Source organism: Ciona intestinalis, unplaced genomic scaffold (genome assembly GCF_000224145.3).
Source record: "Ciona intestinalis unplaced genomic scaffold, KH HT001112.1, whole genome shotgun sequence".
In the NCBI taxonomy this organism is placed as follows: Eukaryota; Metazoa; Chordata; class Ascidiacea; order Phlebobranchia; family Cionidae; genus Ciona; species Ciona intestinalis.
Genome location: NW_004191433.1, coordinates 1943 through 21951, shown reverse-complemented (window position 1 = coordinate 21951; position 20009 = coordinate 1943). Strand labels below are relative to the sequence as shown.

Genomic DNA, 20009 nt, shown 5'->3' with positions numbered 1-20009 from the left:
TTCGAAAAATATTCAAACATTGGAATAAACTAACTTTTTCTTGTTTTTACTCAGCTGTGGTTCAAATGAGCCAAGTCCTGCTCACTTCCGTAGCCTTACAACATGGAACTGCGAGAAAGGGGCAGAGTGGGTGAATGGTGGGGCTTTACAGTTCATTGATTTCTTCATGGTTAACAATGAAGTATCTGGCATGGACCTTAAAACCATCTCAGGAACCAAATGGGGAGCAGACAAAGGAGCTATGATTAAAGATGCCGTCATAGTTGGCCACTCTTCGGTTGTTTCATCAAGTTTCCAAACCGGTACCGGAATTGTAAGTTATTGATATAATTCCCATAGATTTAAATTATTGAGGTATATAAGTGTATCTAGGCTGAGCTAGATTCAACTAGAGCCTTGGGAACTTAATTTAATTGCCACATTGGTCTAATCGCTTGCCTCTAGCCTAGAGGCTTTAGGTACAGGGCTTATCACTCTCCAGTAGGATTTTATGGTAATTAGTTAAATTTTATTTAAATCACTTTCTGATAAGTTGTTTTTGTTGCCTAGTGTACAGTGTTAGTCACCTAAAATGTCAATTTTAACCAGTTTTTATACAATATATATTTTGACTTTTCAATCAGCTTTAAACATTTCAATACAGGTTATGCCATTTTCTTCCAAACTGTTTATTGATGGAGCTGAATTCTACAACTTCAACAGGGGCGGTGTGCCATTTGGTGTGACTTCTATTGATGGGACATGCTCAACACTTTGTGGTGGCTTCTACTATTGGACACAACGTGAGTTACTTAGGGCCTGCTGGGGTAATATTTGGAATCGAGATCCTGTTCCAGATTGGCACCATTATGTCACACGTGTTGCTATTGCAGAGTGTGAATAATAAGTTATATTTTCAATTTGTGGAATTTCGTTGTGAACTTATTTATTGATCATCCTAATTTTTTATAAAAAAAATGATGCACTTTTACCCTTTGGTCCAGTTTGTATCAGAGTTTGTTGCTCTTAAATTTAAAAAATTGAAATGTCTTAATCCAATGATGGGCCTTTATTTTGTTAACCTAAAAATCTATCCTAGGTTTGTCATTCACGAATGCCAACAGAAAGTTCAGATTCCGTTGGGAGCACGAGGCTGCTGTTCTGGACAGAGATGGGACTTTGAATGGCAGAGCAGGGACTACACTTGTTTCAGAATCTGCTTTACTTGATCCTGCTGTTTGTAAGGTTGGTCGTGTTTATTATTGTTTATATTTAGTTCTTACTTATGGGAAAAGTCGTAAACACTGTTTTGTTAATGGTAATCTTCATACAAGTTAGCGCAGCAATATTATGCGAGCATATTTAGTTTCAACTGCACATTGAAAGGGAAGTTTGCAGTTTAAGAAAAATCTGTTTAATTCGGTCGTATTTCAACGGGCGTTAAAACAAGAAACATCAAGTTTTCTTCAATATTTTAACTAAACTGTGGCACAGGTTTAAACACTAGAGCTACCCCAAGTCTTGGGAACTACTTTTTGGACATTTAAGTTTAACCGCTGCGTATTATAAACCTTTCAAACTATAAACAAATATGAGAAAACGCATTAAACCACAACGAAACCGGGCGTATTGTTTCGTAACAATGATCATTATGTTCAAACAAACATTTTGTTCAAGAATTTTGCTGTTACGTCATAAAGCTACATGTCACGTCACCAACTGGTTCTATCTACTGTATATGTTGATTCTTTGATTGGAGATTTGTTTACACTAGCGTACATAGATCTATTTCCTCCGTAGCTCTCGTCGTCTTTGTTTACGGGTGAATCATCGGTTGGTGTTTCGTCATAAAGTGTTGAGTATGCTTCTGTGATTTGGATAATGTAAACAGTTATGTAGATAATATTGTTAACAAAAGTTTGGACGATCACAAAAGCATTGCTATAACTCTACATTTGGGCGTACCTCATATTACACAAAATATTAACGAGGAAAACAACACTCATTATTAAAATATCGACTCGGAAAAGCAGGGAAGATATACCTGCTCTGCCGCATATACATATATGTTGAATGATTGAGGTAAAAACTCACAAGTTCTTACCTGGGTCAGCCACTGATTGATCTATTGTACCATATCCGTCCCCAGTAGCTGGGTCGCGCTGACTTAAACTTCGCATTGAGACATAGTCCGATAAAGCAGGTTCGTCTGCTAAAGCTGGCGGTAGGGGTGGCGGCGGGGGAGCATCCATTTCAGCGATTTCGTAAACGTTCTCAGACAGGTGTTCAATAGTCTGATAATTTCCAGCTTGGTTGTCTTCAATTTCAACTGATGTCTTTATATCTTTTCGCTTTCTGCAGCAACAGCAGTAGATAATTCCAACCAGAAATACCAAGAATAAAATCCCCCCGACAGCTATCACAATAATCAGCCATGTCTCTATCGGTGCACTGGTTGGTAGTGCAGCTGTTCGTTCATTTGTGGTAGCATGTGTGCTTGTCCGGCCACCAGATTCTGATGTTAGTTGTGTGCTTGTTTGACTATCAGTTATTGGTTTTGTGCTTGTTGGGTTATACGTTGTAGCTGCGACTGTGGTTTCGGCTTTTGTTGTTGTCGTTATTGTTGATATGTTTTGTGTGGTGAAACAAAGAACGTGGTACAGGCCATTACACACTGTGGCTGTTAAAATATTTGGCCTCTGTAACGCACCTCCCACACAACCTTTAGTATCATTATATTTAATTGTTCTCCCACCAACTTTTCCAGAATCAAACCGAGAACCATCCAACCACCGATATTCGTTACCAGTACTTTCATTTCTGCCTAAACCGATCCAGAAATATGCTTTGAAACACTTGCCAAAAACTTGCAGAGCGCCGTTAAACATTTCCTCCGTGTTAATTACAGCCAGTTGTGCGTTCGCTTGCTCGCATAATTCAACAGCATCAGAAAAATAATGGGTAGTACCTCCACAAGTATATAAGAACGTCCCATTATTGGAGCGGTGACTGTTGAAACTCGCATCTGTTGTTTGCGATACAAACAACCAAACCACCACGAACCACACCAACCTAACTACTCTCATGTTGCACCTTAAATTAAAACTAAACGATCCCTCGCCTTCGCTAAATCACCAAGACGTATATGTATGTAATTATAATATGATTCATACGACGCTGCTTCCGAGACCGATATAACGGAATATAAATTAGAGCGTCTGTCTACGCACGAAAGGTTATATACAAATGGACTTACCACACTACACAGGTATTCGTAAGCTGTTGGAAACCGAATGTAGTCTTTATATACCACAGGCGTTTAGGCCGTAGATCGGCCTTTTCTATCCATTTAGAGTAAATTAAAATATTCATTAATACGAACAAACTAAATGGCTCATACGTAAGCGAAATGTCAAATTCGGAAGCGAAAAATTGTTTCGGTACCAGATTTCTTACAAATCTTTGTACCTTGATAAATTACTTTTCATATGGTCTTTATATAAACTTATAAAGGTACAACACTAATGCAGCTGCAGTACAATACTTTGTTTAATTACAAAATTACATCAACACGAATTGGAATCATACGAACTATAAAGATACAACTGAATCATCACAAGCGTTTATTTAATTGGAATGATTACGCTGCATTAAAGTACGCAGTATAATGTTTACCCCGTGACGTCACTGTTTAAAGTGACGTCATCGTTAGATTGTTACAGTTCGGTGTGAAAAATTGTTCTGTTGTAAGGTTTTTGTAAAGTTTGAATTTGCGCCGTTAAAGAAAGGCATATATGTTTAAGTTGTGATTTTAAAAACGCTAATGTTACAACTTAACAATTGCGTTAAAACTAAACAGTCGTAATATATACGTTGTCCAACATTGACACATCAGGTAATAAACAATCAGACTTGTCCCATCACTTGGGCTTTCCAACATTAAATATTTCATACGCATCTTCATTCGTACTTGGTTCTACATTACAGTAAGGTGTCTCTACTGGCGGTTGAACAGGGCCAGTATTTTCATAAGTATGCATGCTATCCATCAGTTGTAATGGTTGAAATCTTTCCGCTGGTCTGTTTCTTCTTCCGTTTGACTTCCCGCTTGCTTGGTTTCGCTTCTTCCACCAACAGAAGTAGATAATTCCAACCGAGAAAATCAAGAAGGAAATTACCAGGATTACAATCACAATAATCAACCATACCTGCATCGGTGAATTCGTTGGTAAATCTACTGTTTGTTCATTTGTGCTTGTTTGAACATCAGCTGTTGGTTTTATGCTTGTTGGAGAGCAGTTGTCGCTAATATTGGGTGTGTGCTTGTTGGGTTATACGTTGTTGATGAGACTGTGGTTTCGGTTCTGGTTGTTGTGGTTGATATGTTTTGTGTGGTGAAACAAAGAACGTGGTACAGGCCATTACACACTGTGGCTGTTAAAATATTTGGCCTCTGTAACGCAACTCCCACACAACCTGTAGTATCATTATATATAATTGTTCTTCCATCGACTTGTTAGAATCAAACCGACAACCATCTAACCACCGATATTCGTTACCAATACTTTCATTTCTGCTTAAACCGATCCAGAAATATGCTTTTAAACACTTGCTGAAAACTTGCAGAGCACCGTTAAACATTTCCTCCGTGTTAATAACAGCCAGTTGTGCGTTCGCTTGCTCGCATAATTCAACAGCATCAGAAAAATAATGGGGAGTGTTTCCACAAGTATATAAGAACGTCCCATTATTGGAGCTATAACTGTTGAAACTTGCATATGTTGTTTGCAATACGAACAGCAAAACCACAACGAACCACACCAACTTAACGCCTCCCATGTTCCGCTTCAAATCATCAACTGAACCTTCCCTCGATCTTAAAGTTAATCACCAACAGTGTTCTGGAAGTCATGATTCAAGCAATACTCTTTTGTCAGCCCGATATAAAGATATACGTCATGAAGCATCTATAATGGTATGCTCGTTGCACCCGAGTCTATATATACGTCATGAGAATTGGTTGATTTATCCTTAAAGTTTTACGTATAATACGTGTTCTATTAGCTCTATGTTCGCTAGGGGCAACAGTTAGTTTATTTATAAAAGTGAATGATACACTATAAACTTTTAAAACTCAAAGCTGAACTTCAAATGCATGAACTATAATAAAATATAATTGCAATAAACACTGTATATTCCAAAGGCAAAGTATTGAGTCATTACGTAATTGTTGTATATAAAGGTTCATGTTTGTTTCGCTTGACGGGCATCGTATAGACATCCGCAATCTTCTTAAGTTCATCAGATTTAGTTTCCTCTTTCAAACTTGTGGCGGATCTCTCCACGTTGTTTAACGTTGAATATTCGATGCCTGGATAATCAGTATACACAGCATGATAACATTAATTTATACCGGAAATTATTAAATTCCCAGAAGCTTTCTATACCTTTTACTTATGAGATATTTTTACCGTCTTCTACCTATCCTAGTGGCGTGCTATATTTTATATAACCTTATTACTTATATTAATCTTTAGAATCTGTAACCTCAGCTTTATTTCTATAAAGGGAAAACCACGGAGTCGTAATTTTAGGGTTTAATTGCAGACTTAGTATTTACCAGTTTCTTGTTTCTTTGGGCTGTTGTTGTATACCTCGTTATGGTTCTCCATTTTAAGCTGCAGATTTACGTAACTCTTGTCGCTTCCAATGCTGCCCAGCGAGACCGTCGTCCCATTGTCGCTTGTTTGGTGTATGCTTGGACTCTTTAACATCGGATGCCTTGTAAAGTTTCTTTTTCTTAATGCAACAACAAAAGCGACCAGCAATGCCAGAAGTATAAATGCAAACGACAGTCCAACCGCTAATCGTACATTTCCTGATGTTCCACCGAGTAATCCTGCTACACTGGTTGCGTTTTGTGCTGCCGAGGGAATTACCGCTGTAGTTGTACTCTCACTGACCGGGCTGTAGCATAGATAAGGTATTTTCTCGGAGCACAAAAAAGTGCTAAGACTACCGTCCTTGTTAATAAGAGTTCCTATGCATTGATTTGAAGTCCCCGTTCCCCCAATTTCTCCGAATATGCTTGGATCAAATGTAGTTCCATCAATCCAATTATGTTTCGCGCTGCTTCCGCCTTCCCTGCTTAATCCAATCCAGAAGAAATTACTTAGACACGACCCGGCCTTCAGCGATTCTCTCGCAGCTGCCATAGATTCAACGCTGTTGATCAGCGCAAGTTTGGACTGATATTTCTCTTCGCATCCCTTGATTGCTTCGCTAAAGTTGGCAGACGTGTCCTGGTTGAAGTAAAATGTCCCCACAGAAGTATTTACTCGGCTTTCACACATTTTTGCTCTCAAAATATATTCAATACTATAATAAAATTTGTATCTTCACATGAACAGCCTGATGAATAAGTTAAACGAATCACTCACATCTCTGCGACCGTATTTCTACCTTCACTAATCGTCACACACGTATCTGCATGACTCACTGATTCGCTTTGTAAGCTTGTTTACCTTATACGGAAAGCGTTGCAGCGTCACAACTTAACTGCATGTGAATACGAACGTTTAAAGTAAACCAACTGCGCATAAAGGATAATCTAACATCCGTAGGCTGCGCGAATTATGGTAAAGTCATAATAAACAAATTCAAGTCTCGTTTACATAATATATATATATTATATTAGTATCATTGGGCGGTTTGTCATGCAACAAATTATCAACGTAATACCTGATGTGTTTAAATAAATAAGTGATATTGTTTACAACCGATTAATAAGGGTGAACTGTCAAAGTACAAAAATGTTAACGCATGATAGTGGATTTCAACTCGTAACCCTCTTGTTTCAAACTTATTTGGGAAATTTGAGGCCGAAGTTACAGAGTGTATAGTTGGTAAAAGAGCAATGAAATATGTTTATAAGTAATAGATGGTATCTTCAAATTCGTTGTTTCTACGTGTTGTTTAGTCCGGAATAAACTCCATCTGTAAAGTAAGAATATACTCTTAAGACACGTCGATAAAATAGAAAATATCTTTGGCCGTCTCCTCTTAGATTAGAGAACACTGGTTACTCAATACTAATACCATTGTGTATGTATGGGTCCTTATACAAACACCTAACCCGAATGTTTTAACGCCTATGGTGCATCGGGGTTTGTCTAAAGACTCCAAACTATAGATAGTTATATATAACGACTGTCGTTGGCTGCGAGCATAAAAGAAATGGCATCTATTTTTTTACCCGTGCAAAAATATACTGGCCGTACAGCAGCTGATACTCTAACGTTATTTCTATTTTAATAACCGTATACCTGGTTCCATTATTCGCGCTGTATTGTTGCCCTCTATGACATCATAAGCCGTTTCTTGTGTTGGACTCCGCTTGTCTATCTTTGAATATAATTCGCTGGTCCCGTGGTCGCCATGAGTGGTCCCGTGGTCGCCATGAGTGGTCCCGTGGTCGCCATGAGTGGTCCCAGCGGCGCCGTAGTTGTCCCCGGTATCGTATATGACGTTTAAACGAACTTCGCGTTCATCATTATCGTTTTCCGCGTCCGCTTCGTTGCTTTTATCGCCACCGCGACGTTTCAACCAAACTATGAGAGCTATAAGCAAAATTAGAAGGAACACCACACCTAGAGGAATCCCCACAACGATACCAAGTTGCAGACCGCCAGCGTTGGCGCTTTGTGTGTTTGTTAACCCCGTGGTTGTCATCTGCGTTGAATTGTAGAGTTGAGTGGTCGGTTGTACCTTGGTAAGCACTGCGTTGGTTGTAGGGGACAGTGTAGTTGTCGTTGTGTCGTAGCTGGTTGTAGAAAGGAATGCTTGATTCGTTGTTGCTCCTTCTGTTGCTGTCGTTGCTTCTTGTTTGGTTGTTGCGGTTACTTTTTGTGTTGTTGTCGTTGTTGCTTCTTTTGTTGTCGTTATTGCCTTCCATTTAGTTGTGGCTTCTTGTGTTGTTGTTATTGGGGCGGGAGTGAAACAGAGAACATTCTGACCGGAAGCACAATCGTATGCAATTAAATTCACGGGATTACTTTGACCTGGAACCTTTATCACCACTCCTCGACAGCCAGGGGCGTTTCCGTTCGTTATATTTGGCCCGTTTATCAAAGATCGATTGAAAGCGCTTCCATCCAGCCACTGATATGGTACACTGTTATTCGGTTTATGCAACCCAATGAAAAATGTTCCAGTGTCAATTAAAGACTTCGCTTTATCAAACAGTTGTTGAGTATTAAGCACAGCAAGTTTGGATTGAAAGTTATTCTTACATATCGATTTTGCTTTAGAGTAGTTGGCGCCTGCTGCTGTGACGTAGTGATATGTCCCCTCACTTTCAATGTAGGTCTTGTTTTGATAAGACATATTAGCAAACTATATATTTTTGGCGATCCACTAAAAAGTCCAACTGTAGTCCTAAAAGTAAACGGGTTATTTTATATAGAAAACATATTACCTAATAAACACAGAAATGACTCGAAACCTGAACACGTCAATAAGAAAACGCGGGTGAAACAATCTCGACACGCGAATAAATCGAACTTTACCTCGGTTTAGATTCTACTTGAATCTATCCTTTCACTGAACGCTTATAGCTTCACTTTAGTTTATAAACACAAGATACCACCTCATGCTGATATGAATATCCACGTTTACACAACTTTGCGTATTCAAATTTCATATTAAAATAGTTGAACCGCCAAACCAACGTAGTCGTATGCGACCTGCTTACCATAATCTGTTATCTTATTATGAGCAATCTATGCGGTCTTTCCTTGCTATATTCCTATTGTTACGACATAATAGATCAATTAAAAATCCCTCCCACGTGCAGCGGTTCTTATACCTCACATCCGGTGTCACTCGCGTTTATTCGTGTGTTACGTCATAGCGGTATTGTAAAATCCAACAAAACTTAAACTCAACCCGAATGTTACATAGAGGGGTCAGTAGGTGTATTATCGTTCATGTAATGATTATCTTCCATGCTGGTTCATTCCTACGACAAATAGTTTAAAATACAGGCTGGTACCCAGGCGTTCATCATTTCAACCAATCAAATCTATTACGCTTCGGTGACACGTATGTCTACAAGACGCATGTCCAAGCATTATACGAATCAAGTCACAGAATATAACACATATAACACCAAAGCGTAACAGGGCGATTTGATTAAATGTAAGCGAGGATGACTGCGTATTACTCTGTTTTAGATATTGCTGGCTTACCGGCGAAGCACGCGAGGGCCTTAGTTGTAACAAGTACCATATATATATCTTTATTTGTTTCCTCCGTTACAGTAATATACAAAAGGAAATAGTTTACAAAAAGCGAAACGACGGGAAGTACGACACGCGAAAGGATCAAAACTACACGGAAGTAAAAAATACAAAAACGCAAGAATTTATCAACTAAACACTATACAACACTATAACAAGGGTGTATAAAACAGGGTATGAGTGGGAAATCGTATCTTCCACCTGTTTAACATGCAAGACATTCGCTTTTTATAAGTTGGCATATATACGTTACATTACACGTTGTGGATAATTTTTAAAGTCATGGACAGTTTCATGTTTTTAAGCGAATTCTGCGACACATGCGTCCAAGTTATATCTTTCATGGTGCTGGTAATGGTACAAGGTACGGATTATTTGTTTCCGCAGGTCTCAGTGGGTCCATCCTGCAATACTCCGACTCTGTGATGTAAATAACATTAACTACATGTTTTATATAAGCTGCATTCGAATTTTGGTTTAATTCAAACCATAACCCCTCCTCACTTGTATTGTTCATGATTTGTCAAACCATAACCCTTCCTCACCTGTATTGTTCATGATTTGTCGCGTTGCATCGCGTTCTCCCGCGTTTCTTGTGACGTCACCGAGATCAATGTACCCTCTTTCATCAACCGGAAGTATTGTCTCGTACCTATGGTCGATTCCTACGTTACAGTCGTTGCTAACTACGTCATATGTGGCCGTTGGACGAACTTGGCGTTTATTTGCGTTCGAGCTCACATCTGCTTCGTTGCTTTTATCGCCACCGCGACGTTTCAACCAAACTATGAAAGCTATAAGCAAAACTAGAAAAAACACCACACCCAGAGGAATCCCCACAACGATACCAAGTTGCAGACCACCAGCGTTGGCGCTTTGTGTGTTTGTTAACCCCGTGGTTGTCGTCTGCGTTGAATTGTAGAGTTGAGTGGTCGGTTGTACCTTGGTAAGCACTGTGTTGGCTGTAGGGGACTGTGTAGTTGTCGTTGTGTCGTAGCTGGTTGTAGAAAATGCTTCACTCGTTGTTGCTTCTTGTTTAGTTGTTATTGTTGCTTCTTGTGTTGTTGTCGTTGTGTCGTAGCTGATTGTAAAGCCCAATGATTGACTCGTCGTTGCTTCTTGTGTTCCTGTTGTTATTGGGGCGGGAGTGAAACAGAGAACATTCTGACCGGAATTACATTCGTATGCAATTAAATCCACGGGATTACTTTGACCTAGTTTCTGCATCACCACTCCTCGACAGCCAGGGGCGTTTCCGTTCGTTATACTTGGCCCGTTTATCAAAGATGGGTCGAATGCGCTTCCATCCAGCCACTGGTACGTTGCTGCGTTGTTCGGTCGATGCAACCCAATGTAAAACGTTCCAGCCCCATTTAAAGACTTTGCTTTATCAAACAGTTGTTGTGTATTAAGCACAGCAAGTTGGGATTGAAAGTCATCCTTGCATATCGATCGAGCTGTTGTGTAATTTACAGTTGTCGGTGATACGTAGTGATATGTCCCCTCACTTTCAACGTATGTTTTGTTTGTATAAGACATATTTAAAGACCTTTTAACAACATATTTACTCGTTAAGACATATTTACTCGTTCCTTTTAACAACAGTTCAAAATGTTCTTATAATTGTTAAAACAGATTGTATATTTGGGTTAACCACTAAACTGTATGAATATAACTGTACTTCGGTTAGTTTACAAAGCATTGCGTATTTAAATTTTATATTAAAATAGTTGAACCGCCAAACCAACGTAGCCGTATGCGACCTGCTTACCATAATCTGTTATCTTATTATGAGCAATCTATGGGCAGTCTTTCCTTACTATATTCCTATTGTTACGACATAATAGATCAATTAAAAATGGTCTGAACGCGTAGCGGTTATTACAGACCTCACATCCGTTAACATTATTCAAAGTATGCTTACAATTATCCCGTCTGTATTAAAAGGCTATAACGACGTGAAACTAAAAGTTATAGAAGAAATGGCTTTGTTTTTAAATGGTCATCGTATACAATTATAATAATCCTTATATTATATTAAACGGAGTACTTTATTGGAATTTTAATCTAAAGTAAACCGGCTATGGTGAGGTTCTTTAAAATAAATCTGATCCAAAAGTACACCAAAGGCTTTACCTAAGCATAGGCCACAGACCATATTTTTAGCTTTTAAAAAAGTGTCAGGGTCCCATACTATTGTAGTTGGTAGAATAAGTGGAAAGTTGGTCCCATGTGGTTGCGTTACAATAGCTTGTGACTTGCCATTATGACATAACTTAATACTTCCGGGTTTGTGTTTGAGACGCCAATATACTTTATTTGCATGAAACAAGCGCATAATATTATTGTTGGTATAAATATTAAAAAAACAACTGTGTAACGATTTGTATTAATAAAAGGTAACCAGAAAAATCAAAGCGGACAATATTGGTTACTGCGGATAAAAGTTGAAATTAAGCGGTAAAACGAGCGGTATTTACAATGAAACTTAAAACGAGCTACAATATTAAAATAAACTACTAACATTATATGTGTATGGTATATATGGGCGACCTTTAGCGTCAATATATAACATAATATTGGTTTATCACTGATTACACTAGCAAACGTAATATGGTAGGTCGGGGGAAGATGGGACATTTTTTATTCCATTTTCTCGTCCTATTTGGTAGTAAACAAGGAACATTCAAAGATTTATAAACGCGTATTCTCATGGCTTCCATAGACCATTGTTATTTGTTTAAAATACGATCAGGATATTTAGATATCATGTGTTAAAGGTGTCTCATCTTCCCCACCCTACTATATTTTATTTAATTAACATGGGAAAAATAGGGTTTAGAATAGCAGTCGATATATCACGTTAAAGATGAAATAATTGTGGCCTGTAAACCTATAGAAAGCAACTCACAGTGGGTCGCAAATACCTAAACATGGTTTTGAACCCGGATCCGTTTATTCTAACCACAATATAGTTTGAAATAATTGCGGGCCATTATAAAGCATAGCATAAAAATATAGCGTATCATGAATTTGTTTCGTAATAACTGTGAAGCTTTCTTCTAAGTCTTGTTCAATCCAGAATACAATTCTTCTGTAAAATAAAGACAGAGTTTACTTGTATAGTTTCTAATTTAATAGACAATGGTCGAGCGGGATATAAAAAATTATGTTTATGTAGTACCTGCATGCAAAACCTTTATCATATGGATTTGCCAACGTTTTGTGTTAAGTTTAGATTATGTTTAATATTACAATCGTGATGATTATTCGTAGCGTCACCAGCTACAACGTCATAATGAACTGATTATTACCTGCTTCCGCAATGAACGCTGTATTGTTCTCGTGTAATACGTCATAACTTTCTCCGTAATCTTGTTGTTGTTTTTGAACGGATTGTTTGTTCACTTTCGCGTACAAGTCGCCGATGTCGGCTTCTTCGTCTTCCTCGTTGTTTGTTGCATCGTTGGCCCCAGTATCATATAAGACGTTTAGATGAACTTCACATTGATCATCCTCGTTTCCTACATCTGCTCTGTTGTATGTGCCCGTCGGGGGATCTTGGCCTTTATTTGTCTCCAAGCTCACATCTGCTTCGTTGCTTTTATCGCCACCGCGACGTTTCAACCAGACTATGAGAGCTATAAGCAAAATTAGAAGCAACACCACACCTAGAGGAATCCCCACAACGATACCAAGTTGCAGACCCCCAGCGTTGACGCTTTGTGTGTTTGTTAACCCCGTGGTTGTCGTCTGCGTTGAATTGTAGAGTTGAGTCGTCGGTTGTACCTTGGTAAGCACTGTGTTGGTTGTAGGGGACAGTGTAGTTGTCGTTGTGTCGTAGCTGGTTGTAGAAACGAATGCTTGACTCGTTGTTGCTGCTCGTGTTGCTGTCGTTGCTTCTTCTGTTGATGTCGTTGTAGTTGTTAGTTGGGCGGGGGTGAAACAGAGAAAGTTCTGTTTTGAACTACAATCGTATGAAGTTAAATTCACAGAATTACTTTGACCTGGAATCTGCATCACCACTCCTCGACAGCCACTGCCGTTTTCATTCGTTATACTTGGTCCGTTTATCAAAGATCGATTAAATGCGCTTCCATCTAGCCACTGATATGGTACACTGTCATTCGGTCGATGCAACCCAATGAAAAATGTCCCAGCCCCACTTAATGACTTCGCTTTATCAAACAGTTGTTGTGTATTAAGCACAGCAAGTTGGGATTGAAAGTCATCTCTGCATATCGATTGAGCTATCGTGTAGTTGGCCCCTGCTGCTGTGACGTAGTGATATGTCCCCTCATTTTCAACGTAAGTTTGGTTTTGATAAGACATGTTTACAGCTGTTTCTTCCTACAGTAGATCAAAATTAATTTTATAATGTTAACAATGCATCGTATATTAGGTGGTACATTGAACTCTGAATATTCTGAAATTCTAAATTAACCGATAACAGAACATGTAAAGGAAATACTCTACTTAGCTGTAAGTCTGCTTAAAATCTAGTTTACCAAAACAACGCTTCCTATGTTACCACTCACGTTTACTAAGCTACAAACTAAACTGTGATGAAACGATAGCCGTAAAGTGACTTATAACTACTACGTCACAATCTATCCATGCAGCATTCATTCTAGAATTGCAAGTCGCGTGACTAACGACAATGGTGTATATTCTAATATCTGATTATTCATTTGAATTGTTCTTGTGCCAAGATGGAACGTATGGTTTGTTTACCGTGTATGTGTATTATGATGTCACATGGTTAACTTAAGATAGATCTAGAATATTGTCATTGATTTGTAAAGCTCTGTTACTTGGGCTGGCGATAAATTAACTTTGTATTACACCTATGGTTCACGAACTTGCTGTTGAAGTTATACCTTATTATAGACCCAGTGTTATTTCACCATCAAACACGTTTATTTAGATTTACCACAAGTGGTAGAACTAATCTTTATTTTGTCCCCTCGGTTACAGTAATATACAAAAGTAAATAGTGTACAAAAATTAAAAAAAGGGGAAGTAAAGGTAAAACCACAGTCGATACGTCACACAAAAGATTAAAAAAAAATTAACGAACAGGTCTGAAAATTATAAAAAATGCGAAGACTTCTAAACAAACCCATCAAAACAAGATCAGAGGCTATATGTGATACAAGCCAAGGTTATTGATATTTGTAAGATATTTGTATTCAACAAGTTGGCGGACATTACATTTCACGTTACGGAAGATATTGATAGAAAATTTATATTTTCAAGAAGCGAGTATTGGAGGCATTGGACCAAGTTATCTTTCTGCTAGTAACCGACGCAACTATAAATAGTGGCTTTTATTGGCTCTGTAAATAATAATAATAGTAGAGAATAGTTTTATCTTTATTGTGGTGCTGGTAATGGTACAAGGTACGGGTTGTTTGTATCCGCGCGTCTCGGTGGGTCAATCGTGCAGTACTCTGGCCCTGTAATATAAATAACGCGTTTATCATATGTTTTATATAAACAGCATTCAAATTTTGGTTTAATTCAAACCAAAACCCTTCCTCACCTGTATTGTTGATGATTTGTCGCGTTGCATCGCGTTCTCCCGCGTTTCTTGTGACGTCACAAAGATCTATGTACCCTCTTTCATCAACCGGAAGTATTGTCTCGTACCTATGGTCGATTCGGACGTCACAGTCCTTGCTAACTACGTCATATGTGGCCGTCGGACGAACTTGGCGTTTATTTATCTCCAAGTTCACATCTGCTTCGTTGCTTTTATCGCCACCGCGACGTTTCAACCAAACTATGAGAGCTATAAGCAAAATTAGAAGCAACACCACACCTAGAGGAATCCCCACAACGATACCAAGTTGCAGACCACCAGCGTTGGCGCTTTGTGTGTTTGTTAACCCCGTGGTTGTCGTCTGCGCTGAATTGTAGAGTTGAGTGGTCGGTTGTACCTTGGTAAGCACTGTGTTGGTTGTAGGGGACAGTGTAGTTGTCGTTGTGTCGTAGCTGATTGTAGAAACGAATGCTTGACTCGTTGTTGCTTCTGGTTTGGTGGTTGTTGCTGAGGAGGGGGTGAAACAGAAAAAGTTCTGTTTTGAATTACAATCATATGAAAGTAAATCCACAGAATTACTTTGACCTAGTTTCTGCATCACCACCCCTCGACAGCCAGTGGCGTTTTCGTTCGTTATACTTGACCCGTTTATCAAAGATCGATTGAAAGAGCTTCCATCCAGCCACTGATATGGTACACTGTGATTCGGTCGATGCAACCCAATGAAAAATATTCCAGCCCCATTTAAAGACTTTGCTTTATCAAACAGTGGTTGTGTATTAAGCACAGCAAGTTGGGATTTAAAATCATCCCTGCATATCGATCGAGCTGTTGTGTAGTTGGCCCCTGCTGCTGTGACGTAGTGATATGTCCCCTCATTTTCAACGTATGTGTTGTTTTTATAAAACATTTTTGCAAATGACTATCGTTGTTTACGCATCCGATCAAAATGTTCCTATAATGTTAATAATGCATCGTGTATTAGGTGGTATGTTGAACTCTAAATATTCTGAAATTCTGAATTAACCTATAACAGAACATTTCAACGTATGTGTTGTTTTGATAAAACATATTTACAGCTGACAACCGTTTTATTAATACAGTCCTATGTTCCTAAAATGTTAAATAAATGTTGTATAATTGGTTGCTCTACTGAGTCGTTTACTAAATTGCTAAACACAAGATTAACAAAACTGGTTCCGTTGAATCTGGAAATTGGGGAGAAAAATTAAACAGTGTTTTTACCTAATCTTCGTTTACTGTTTAAACTCAACTTAAATCAGTTTAAATTCTACTTAACCGAAATGCGTCTTATGCTGTTACTTAATAAACAATAGTATTACATCACAATCTTGTTATAGTATTCCTACTAGAGTTGCAACACGCGTGACTAACATAGGTGATGTAGCATAACATTCATTTATTCGTTTACATTGTTTCCGGGTCAAGATAGAAGCGATGTTTTGTTTATAGTGTATATTATGTTGTTACCTGCTGTAAGACACATATGATATATTTACAACTAAATATTATTTTACTTTAGGTTTTAAATTGTTGATAAATCGCGCCAACTTATAGTAAAATTTGTTAAAATAAACACAACTCATTTATTTGTAATAAAAATAACCCACACTTGGAAAATTATGGATTTGGTCAACATAGGTGTTGCGCTCCATGGTTTAGGCACCATTGTTTTAGTTAGCTCGACTTTGAATAATGACGTTTCAATTGTGGATTACAATACACGTTGTCGATATTGGTAATAGCATTGGTAAAAAATCTGTTTCAAACATGTTTATTCATAAAAAATAGTTCACGTCACAATCATATTGTTTAGCGTTCATTCTAAAATATCAAATATTATGACAAAGACAATGCCGTATTCTAGTGTTTGATTATTCCTTTTATTTGTTTGGTGTATGACAAAATGCATTGATCACTATATATACATTATGATTTCACAATGTAAAACGTATGTCTGTAATATGAAGAACTAAGGATTTTAAAGCTATAAGCCACATCCCGCATATATGTGATATAGCAATGCTCAAAATCATAATTTGTTTGCAAAGAGAAAACGAAAGTAATCACCAGCCACTAAATGCCGGTAAGCCTTTTCGTGCCTTAGGCGTGTAAGGGGCGCTAAAGGACAGTTTTAAGCGAATATTGAGACATGCGTCCAAGTTACATCTTTATCGTGGTGTTGGTAATGGTACAAGGTACGGGTTGTTTGCATCCGCACGTCTCGGTGGGTCAATCGTGCAATACTCTGGCCCTGTGTGGTATGTAACATTAATAACATGTTTTCTATTTATAAAAGCTGCATTCGTATTATGGATTAGTTTAATTCGTGTTGTAGCCTTTTCCTTACCTGTATTGTTCATGTTCGGTAATTGCCATGTTCCACCGCGCTCTCCCGCGTAATATGTGACGTCACACAGATCAATGTATCCTCTGTCGTCTACTGGTTGCACTGCCGGTTGTGACGTAACACGGGGTACATTGTTGCTACTTCTCGATCTCTTCAGCCGCCTCACGACAAACCAAAACAATGCGGCTAGCGCCAGTGTGAGGAAGAACGTGGAAAAGATAGCAATTCCCATTGACTTTGCGTGATCACTGCTTTTATTTGGCTCCAACGATTCTCCGCTTGTGATATTAACGTTTGCACTAAAGCAGAGATACGGAAGTTCGAAACTGCACGGGTATGAACCAAATGTCGTGTGGCCACGGCTGTTTACGTGTACCGCCCCAGCCTGGCATCCCTTTGAAGGATCGAAGGACTGTATCAGAGCAGCGTCGCCATCCAGCCATACAGGGCCATGATTCGTACCTTCCAGTCCAACCCAGTAGTGCGGGGCATTACAAGCTGAAGTAGAGCTCGATACAAATAACTCCTGCCTTACATTATTGTTCTTCAGTACAGCGAGTTCAGACCCGAAGGCCTTGCAAGACTTCTTAGCGGCGAAATATTTCACTCCTTTTCCAACAAAAGTAAAGTTTCCTGAGGCGGTTTGCACGCGATCAAAGCAGGGCATTATTACGTAACAACCTGCACTGCTGTTTAATAATCTCTATATTCTAACCGCGTATTCTGATAATAAATGGCGTCGAAGCGATTTCGTTCTGTCCAATATTGTCTTTTCAGCATTCCATTATGTCATAACTTCCTTTCGCGCGCGGAGCAATTGTTAACGAACATTATTATCCATGACGTAATTCACGTAAGGGGTAACTGGAAACACTTTTTATGACAGTCTCTTTACAAGTCTCTGTCCTAATTTTAAAGCAATGATGTCATACTAAGTAAAATCATAACATATTGAGTTTTTTCTTTTTAAATATGACAAACGACGATCTTTGCATATACAGTAGGGTGGGGGAAGATGGGACACCTTTAGCTCATAATATCTAAATGTCTTGATCGTGTTTTAAACAATTAACAACGGTCTAGGGGAGTCGTGAGGATACGCTTTTATAATTCTTTGCATTTTCTTTGTTTACTACCAAATTGGGCGAGAAAATAGAAAAAAGAGGTGTCCCATCTTACCCCAACCTACTATATGTTTCCAAACACAAACGTATCGCGTATGCCACATAACAATTATGAATAATTGGAGATAGCTTATATGTAAAACTACAATATAATACAATGTGTAATTTATTTTCTATCACAGATAGAACTAAAATGGTTTCGATTTATTTAAAAATGACAAACTATATCATCCTATGTACAATCATTAAATAAAAACTCTTGTTTCAGGTACAAGAAGGTCCCGTATATTCGTCTGGTGCAGCGAAGGGCGTGATTTGTGACGAAGGAGTAGATTTCCACAGGTTTGCATTGAAGGATCCTGTTCCGACCTCACTGGAAGGGAAGGACCTCATCTTGACCAACCAACATGGGAATTCCACGTCAAGATTCCTCAAGAAACGTATCACTCATAAACCAGGTTCGTGTTCTTAAGTTTCAAGTAGGGTGTCTTCTTATACACCAGACACACATGGTGTGTTCATACACCTCATGCTTACTGTCTGTATCTTCCAGGTCACATGCTTCTTCTTCCTGATGGTAAAACTTACACTATGGGTTTCAAAGATGGCGGTCAGTTCACCAACATCACGTACCAGTCAACTTACTATTCATTTGGTCCACAACACTATATATATGTCACTCAAGAATTAAAGCAAACGCCCGATGTGTAAGTAAATATTCTTACATTGAATACAGATACAATGGCTGTTTGTGTACTACATATAATAAAGTACCTGTTCATGGCAAGCATATGTTGCTACTATTACTCAATGCTGCATACTTAGGTAGGGAAAGATGGGACACCTTTTTATTCTATTTTCTGATGTTATTTTATCCAAAACACAATTACGATATTTAGATATTATGTGCTACAGGTGTCCCTTCTTACCCCACTCCACTATAATTGATAGCTTCAAGTGGGCACAATAAGATTGGAATATGATAAATGTTTTTCAGAGGCTAAAACTTAAAAACTAAATAAATTAAGTTTATTGTTTTTTTGACCAAAGTAGCAAAGAAAATTCCAGGGTTGGTCTATCTGCCCTGTCACCCAAGTTTTATCACCCATGTCCAAGATATCTCAAGTTGCAATGCACGATTCATTCGTTAAAGTTTAAAATCATCTTTCTCACAGCATTGCAGTTAACGGAGTGAAGACTGGCATTAATGGATCGTCGGCCCCCACTGATGAGAGTCCCCATGGTTCAGCCTACTTTGACCCTAACACACGAGGCTTCACCGTCAAGATTGCTGGGGCAGCGTCATCCAGGAAAAAGAGAGCAATCACTGAGGAGGAAGCAAACGCTCAAGTTACAAGATCGATTAGTCCAAATATTTACAGGTTCGTTGGTTGTCAAATTATTCAATAAATCTAAATTGGTGTGTGCCCTCCTCATCTGGCAATCATGTTGTTAATGTTTGCAGTTACTTTTTTATATATTTTTTTTCTGTTGGAATTTAAACCTTACATTTATTTCACCACCCTATGCTTGTAGATGTTACTACGAAGGCTGTGCACCTCCAGTTGATCCAGCAAACGTTCCACCAAGCCGAGAACGACCGGACATCACACAAACGTGGTCACAAAACACATCGTGCACAAAATGGACGGTAAGATTTAATGTACAAGTTTCATCACTCAGCTAAGCAT

General features: G+C 38.5%; 6 protein-coding genes across 7 annotated transcripts; all 6 read right to left on the bottom strand.

Annotated features, from left to right (window-relative positions):
• Nucleotides 1–1374: 1374 nt before the first annotated feature.
• On the bottom strand, nt 1375–3307 carry LOC100178460. Its single transcript, XM_002123724.3, has 2 exons — nt 2084–3307; nt 1375–1846 (listed from the first exon to the last, which is right to left on the bottom strand). The coding sequence occupies exons 1-2, from the start codon at nt 3063–3065 to the stop codon at nt 1692–1694; spliced, it is 1137 nt and encodes a 378-aa protein (XP_002123760.1). The 5' UTR covers nt 3066–3307; the 3' UTR covers nt 1375–1691.
• A 419-nt stretch (nt 3308–3726) lies between these two features.
• LOC100184738 lies at nt 3727–6540 on the bottom strand. Its single transcript, XM_002129352.4, has 2 exons — nt 5600–6540; nt 3727–5350 (listed from the first exon to the last, which is right to left on the bottom strand). Exons 1-2 carry the CDS (start codon nt 6330–6332, stop codon nt 5199–5201), a joined length of 885 nt encoding a protein of 294 aa, XP_002129388.1. The 5' UTR covers nt 6333–6540; the 3' UTR covers nt 3727–5198.
• A 218-nt stretch (nt 6541–6758) lies between these two features.
• Nucleotides 6759–9058, bottom strand: LOC113475645 (cell wall integrity and stress response component 3-like). Its single transcript, XM_026840062.1, has 2 exons — nt 7305–9058; nt 6759–6975 (listed from the first exon to the last, which is right to left on the bottom strand). Exons 1-2 carry the CDS (start codon nt 8362–8364, stop codon nt 6944–6946), a joined length of 1092 nt encoding a protein of 363 aa, XP_026695863.1. The 5' UTR covers nt 8365–9058; the 3' UTR covers nt 6759–6943.
• A 550-nt stretch (nt 9059–9608) lies between these two features.
• Nucleotides 9609–11689, bottom strand: LOC113475646. The gene is made up of 2 exons (XM_026840063.1): nt 9824–11689; nt 9609–9698 (listed from the first exon to the last, which is right to left on the bottom strand). The coding sequence occupies exons 1-2, from the start codon at nt 10815–10817 to the stop codon at nt 9619–9621; spliced, it is 1074 nt and encodes a 357-aa protein (XP_026695864.1). The 5' UTR covers nt 10818–11689; the 3' UTR covers nt 9609–9618.
• Nucleotides 11690–12019: 330 nt separating this feature from the next.
• On the bottom strand, nt 12020–14353 carry LOC113475647. The gene is made up of 2 exons (XM_026840065.1): nt 12593–14353; nt 12020–12372 (listed from the first exon to the last, which is right to left on the bottom strand). The coding sequence occupies exons 1-2, from the start codon at nt 13608–13610 to the stop codon at nt 12341–12343; spliced, it is 1050 nt and encodes a 349-aa protein (XP_026695866.1). The 5' UTR covers nt 13611–14353; the 3' UTR covers nt 12020–12340.
• Nucleotides 14350–18160, bottom strand: LOC100180029. 2 transcript variants are annotated; one of them, XM_026840066.1, is made up of 3 exons: nt 17195–18160; nt 14824–17098; nt 14350–14737 (listed from the first exon to the last, which is right to left on the bottom strand). In XM_026840066.1, the coding sequence occupies exons 2-3, from the start codon at nt 15731–15733 to the stop codon at nt 14655–14657; spliced, it is 993 nt and encodes a 330-aa protein (XP_026695867.1). In that variant the 5' UTR covers nt 15734–17098; nt 17195–18160; the 3' UTR covers nt 14350–14654. The 2 variants fall into 2 exon arrangements, with proteins under 2 accessions (XP_026695867.1, XP_018672614.1); XM_018817069.2 differs by lacking the exon at nt 14824–17098 and having other exon boundaries at nt 17195–18153.
• Nucleotides 18161–20009: the final 1849 nt, after the last annotated feature.

Coding starts and splice junctions, on each gene's coding strand:
- LOC113475647 (XM_026840065.1), bottom strand. CDS start 13,610: ATGTCTTATCAAAACCAAACTTACGTTGAAAATGAGGGGACATATCAC. Junction 12,373..12,592: donor AGCGTTCATTGCGGAAGCAG/GTAATAATCAGT, acceptor TTTATTTTACAG/AAGAATTGTATTCTGGATTG.
- LOC100178460 (XM_002123724.3), bottom strand. CDS start 3,065: ATGAGAGTAGTTAGGTTGGTGTGGTTCGTGGTGGTTTGGTTGTTTGTA. Junction 1,847..2,083: donor TCAATCAGTGGCTGACCCAG/GTAAGAACTTGT, acceptor TCCAAATCACAG/AAGCATACTCAACACTTTAT.
- LOC100184738 (XM_002129352.4), bottom strand. CDS start 6,332: ATGTGTGAAAGCCGAGTAAATACTTCTGTGGGGACATTTTACTTCAAC. Junction 5,351..5,599: donor CCCAAAGAAACAAGAAACTG/GTAAATACTAAG, acceptor CTGATTATCCAG/GCATCGAATATTCAACGTTA.
- LOC113475646 (XM_026840063.1), bottom strand. CDS start 10,817: ATGTCTTATACAAACAAAACATACGTTGAAAGTGAGGGGACATATCAC. Junction 9,699..9,823: donor ACAAATCATGAACAATACAG/GTGAGGAAGGGT, acceptor TTTACATCACAG/AGTCGGAGTATTGCAGGATG.
- LOC100180029 (XM_026840066.1), bottom strand. CDS start 15,733: ATGTTTTATAAAAACAACACATACGTTGAAAATGAGGGGACATATCAC. Junction 14,738..14,823: donor ACAAATCATCAACAATACAG/GTGAGGAAGGGT, acceptor TTTATATTACAG/GGCCAGAGTACTGCACGATT.
- LOC113475645 (XM_026840062.1), bottom strand. CDS start 8,364: ATGTCTTATCAAAACAAGACCTACATTGAAAGTGAGGGGACATATCAC. Junction 6,976..7,304: donor AGCGCGAATAATGGAACCAG/GTATACGGTTAT, acceptor CTTACTTTACAG/ATGGAGTTTATTCCGGACTA.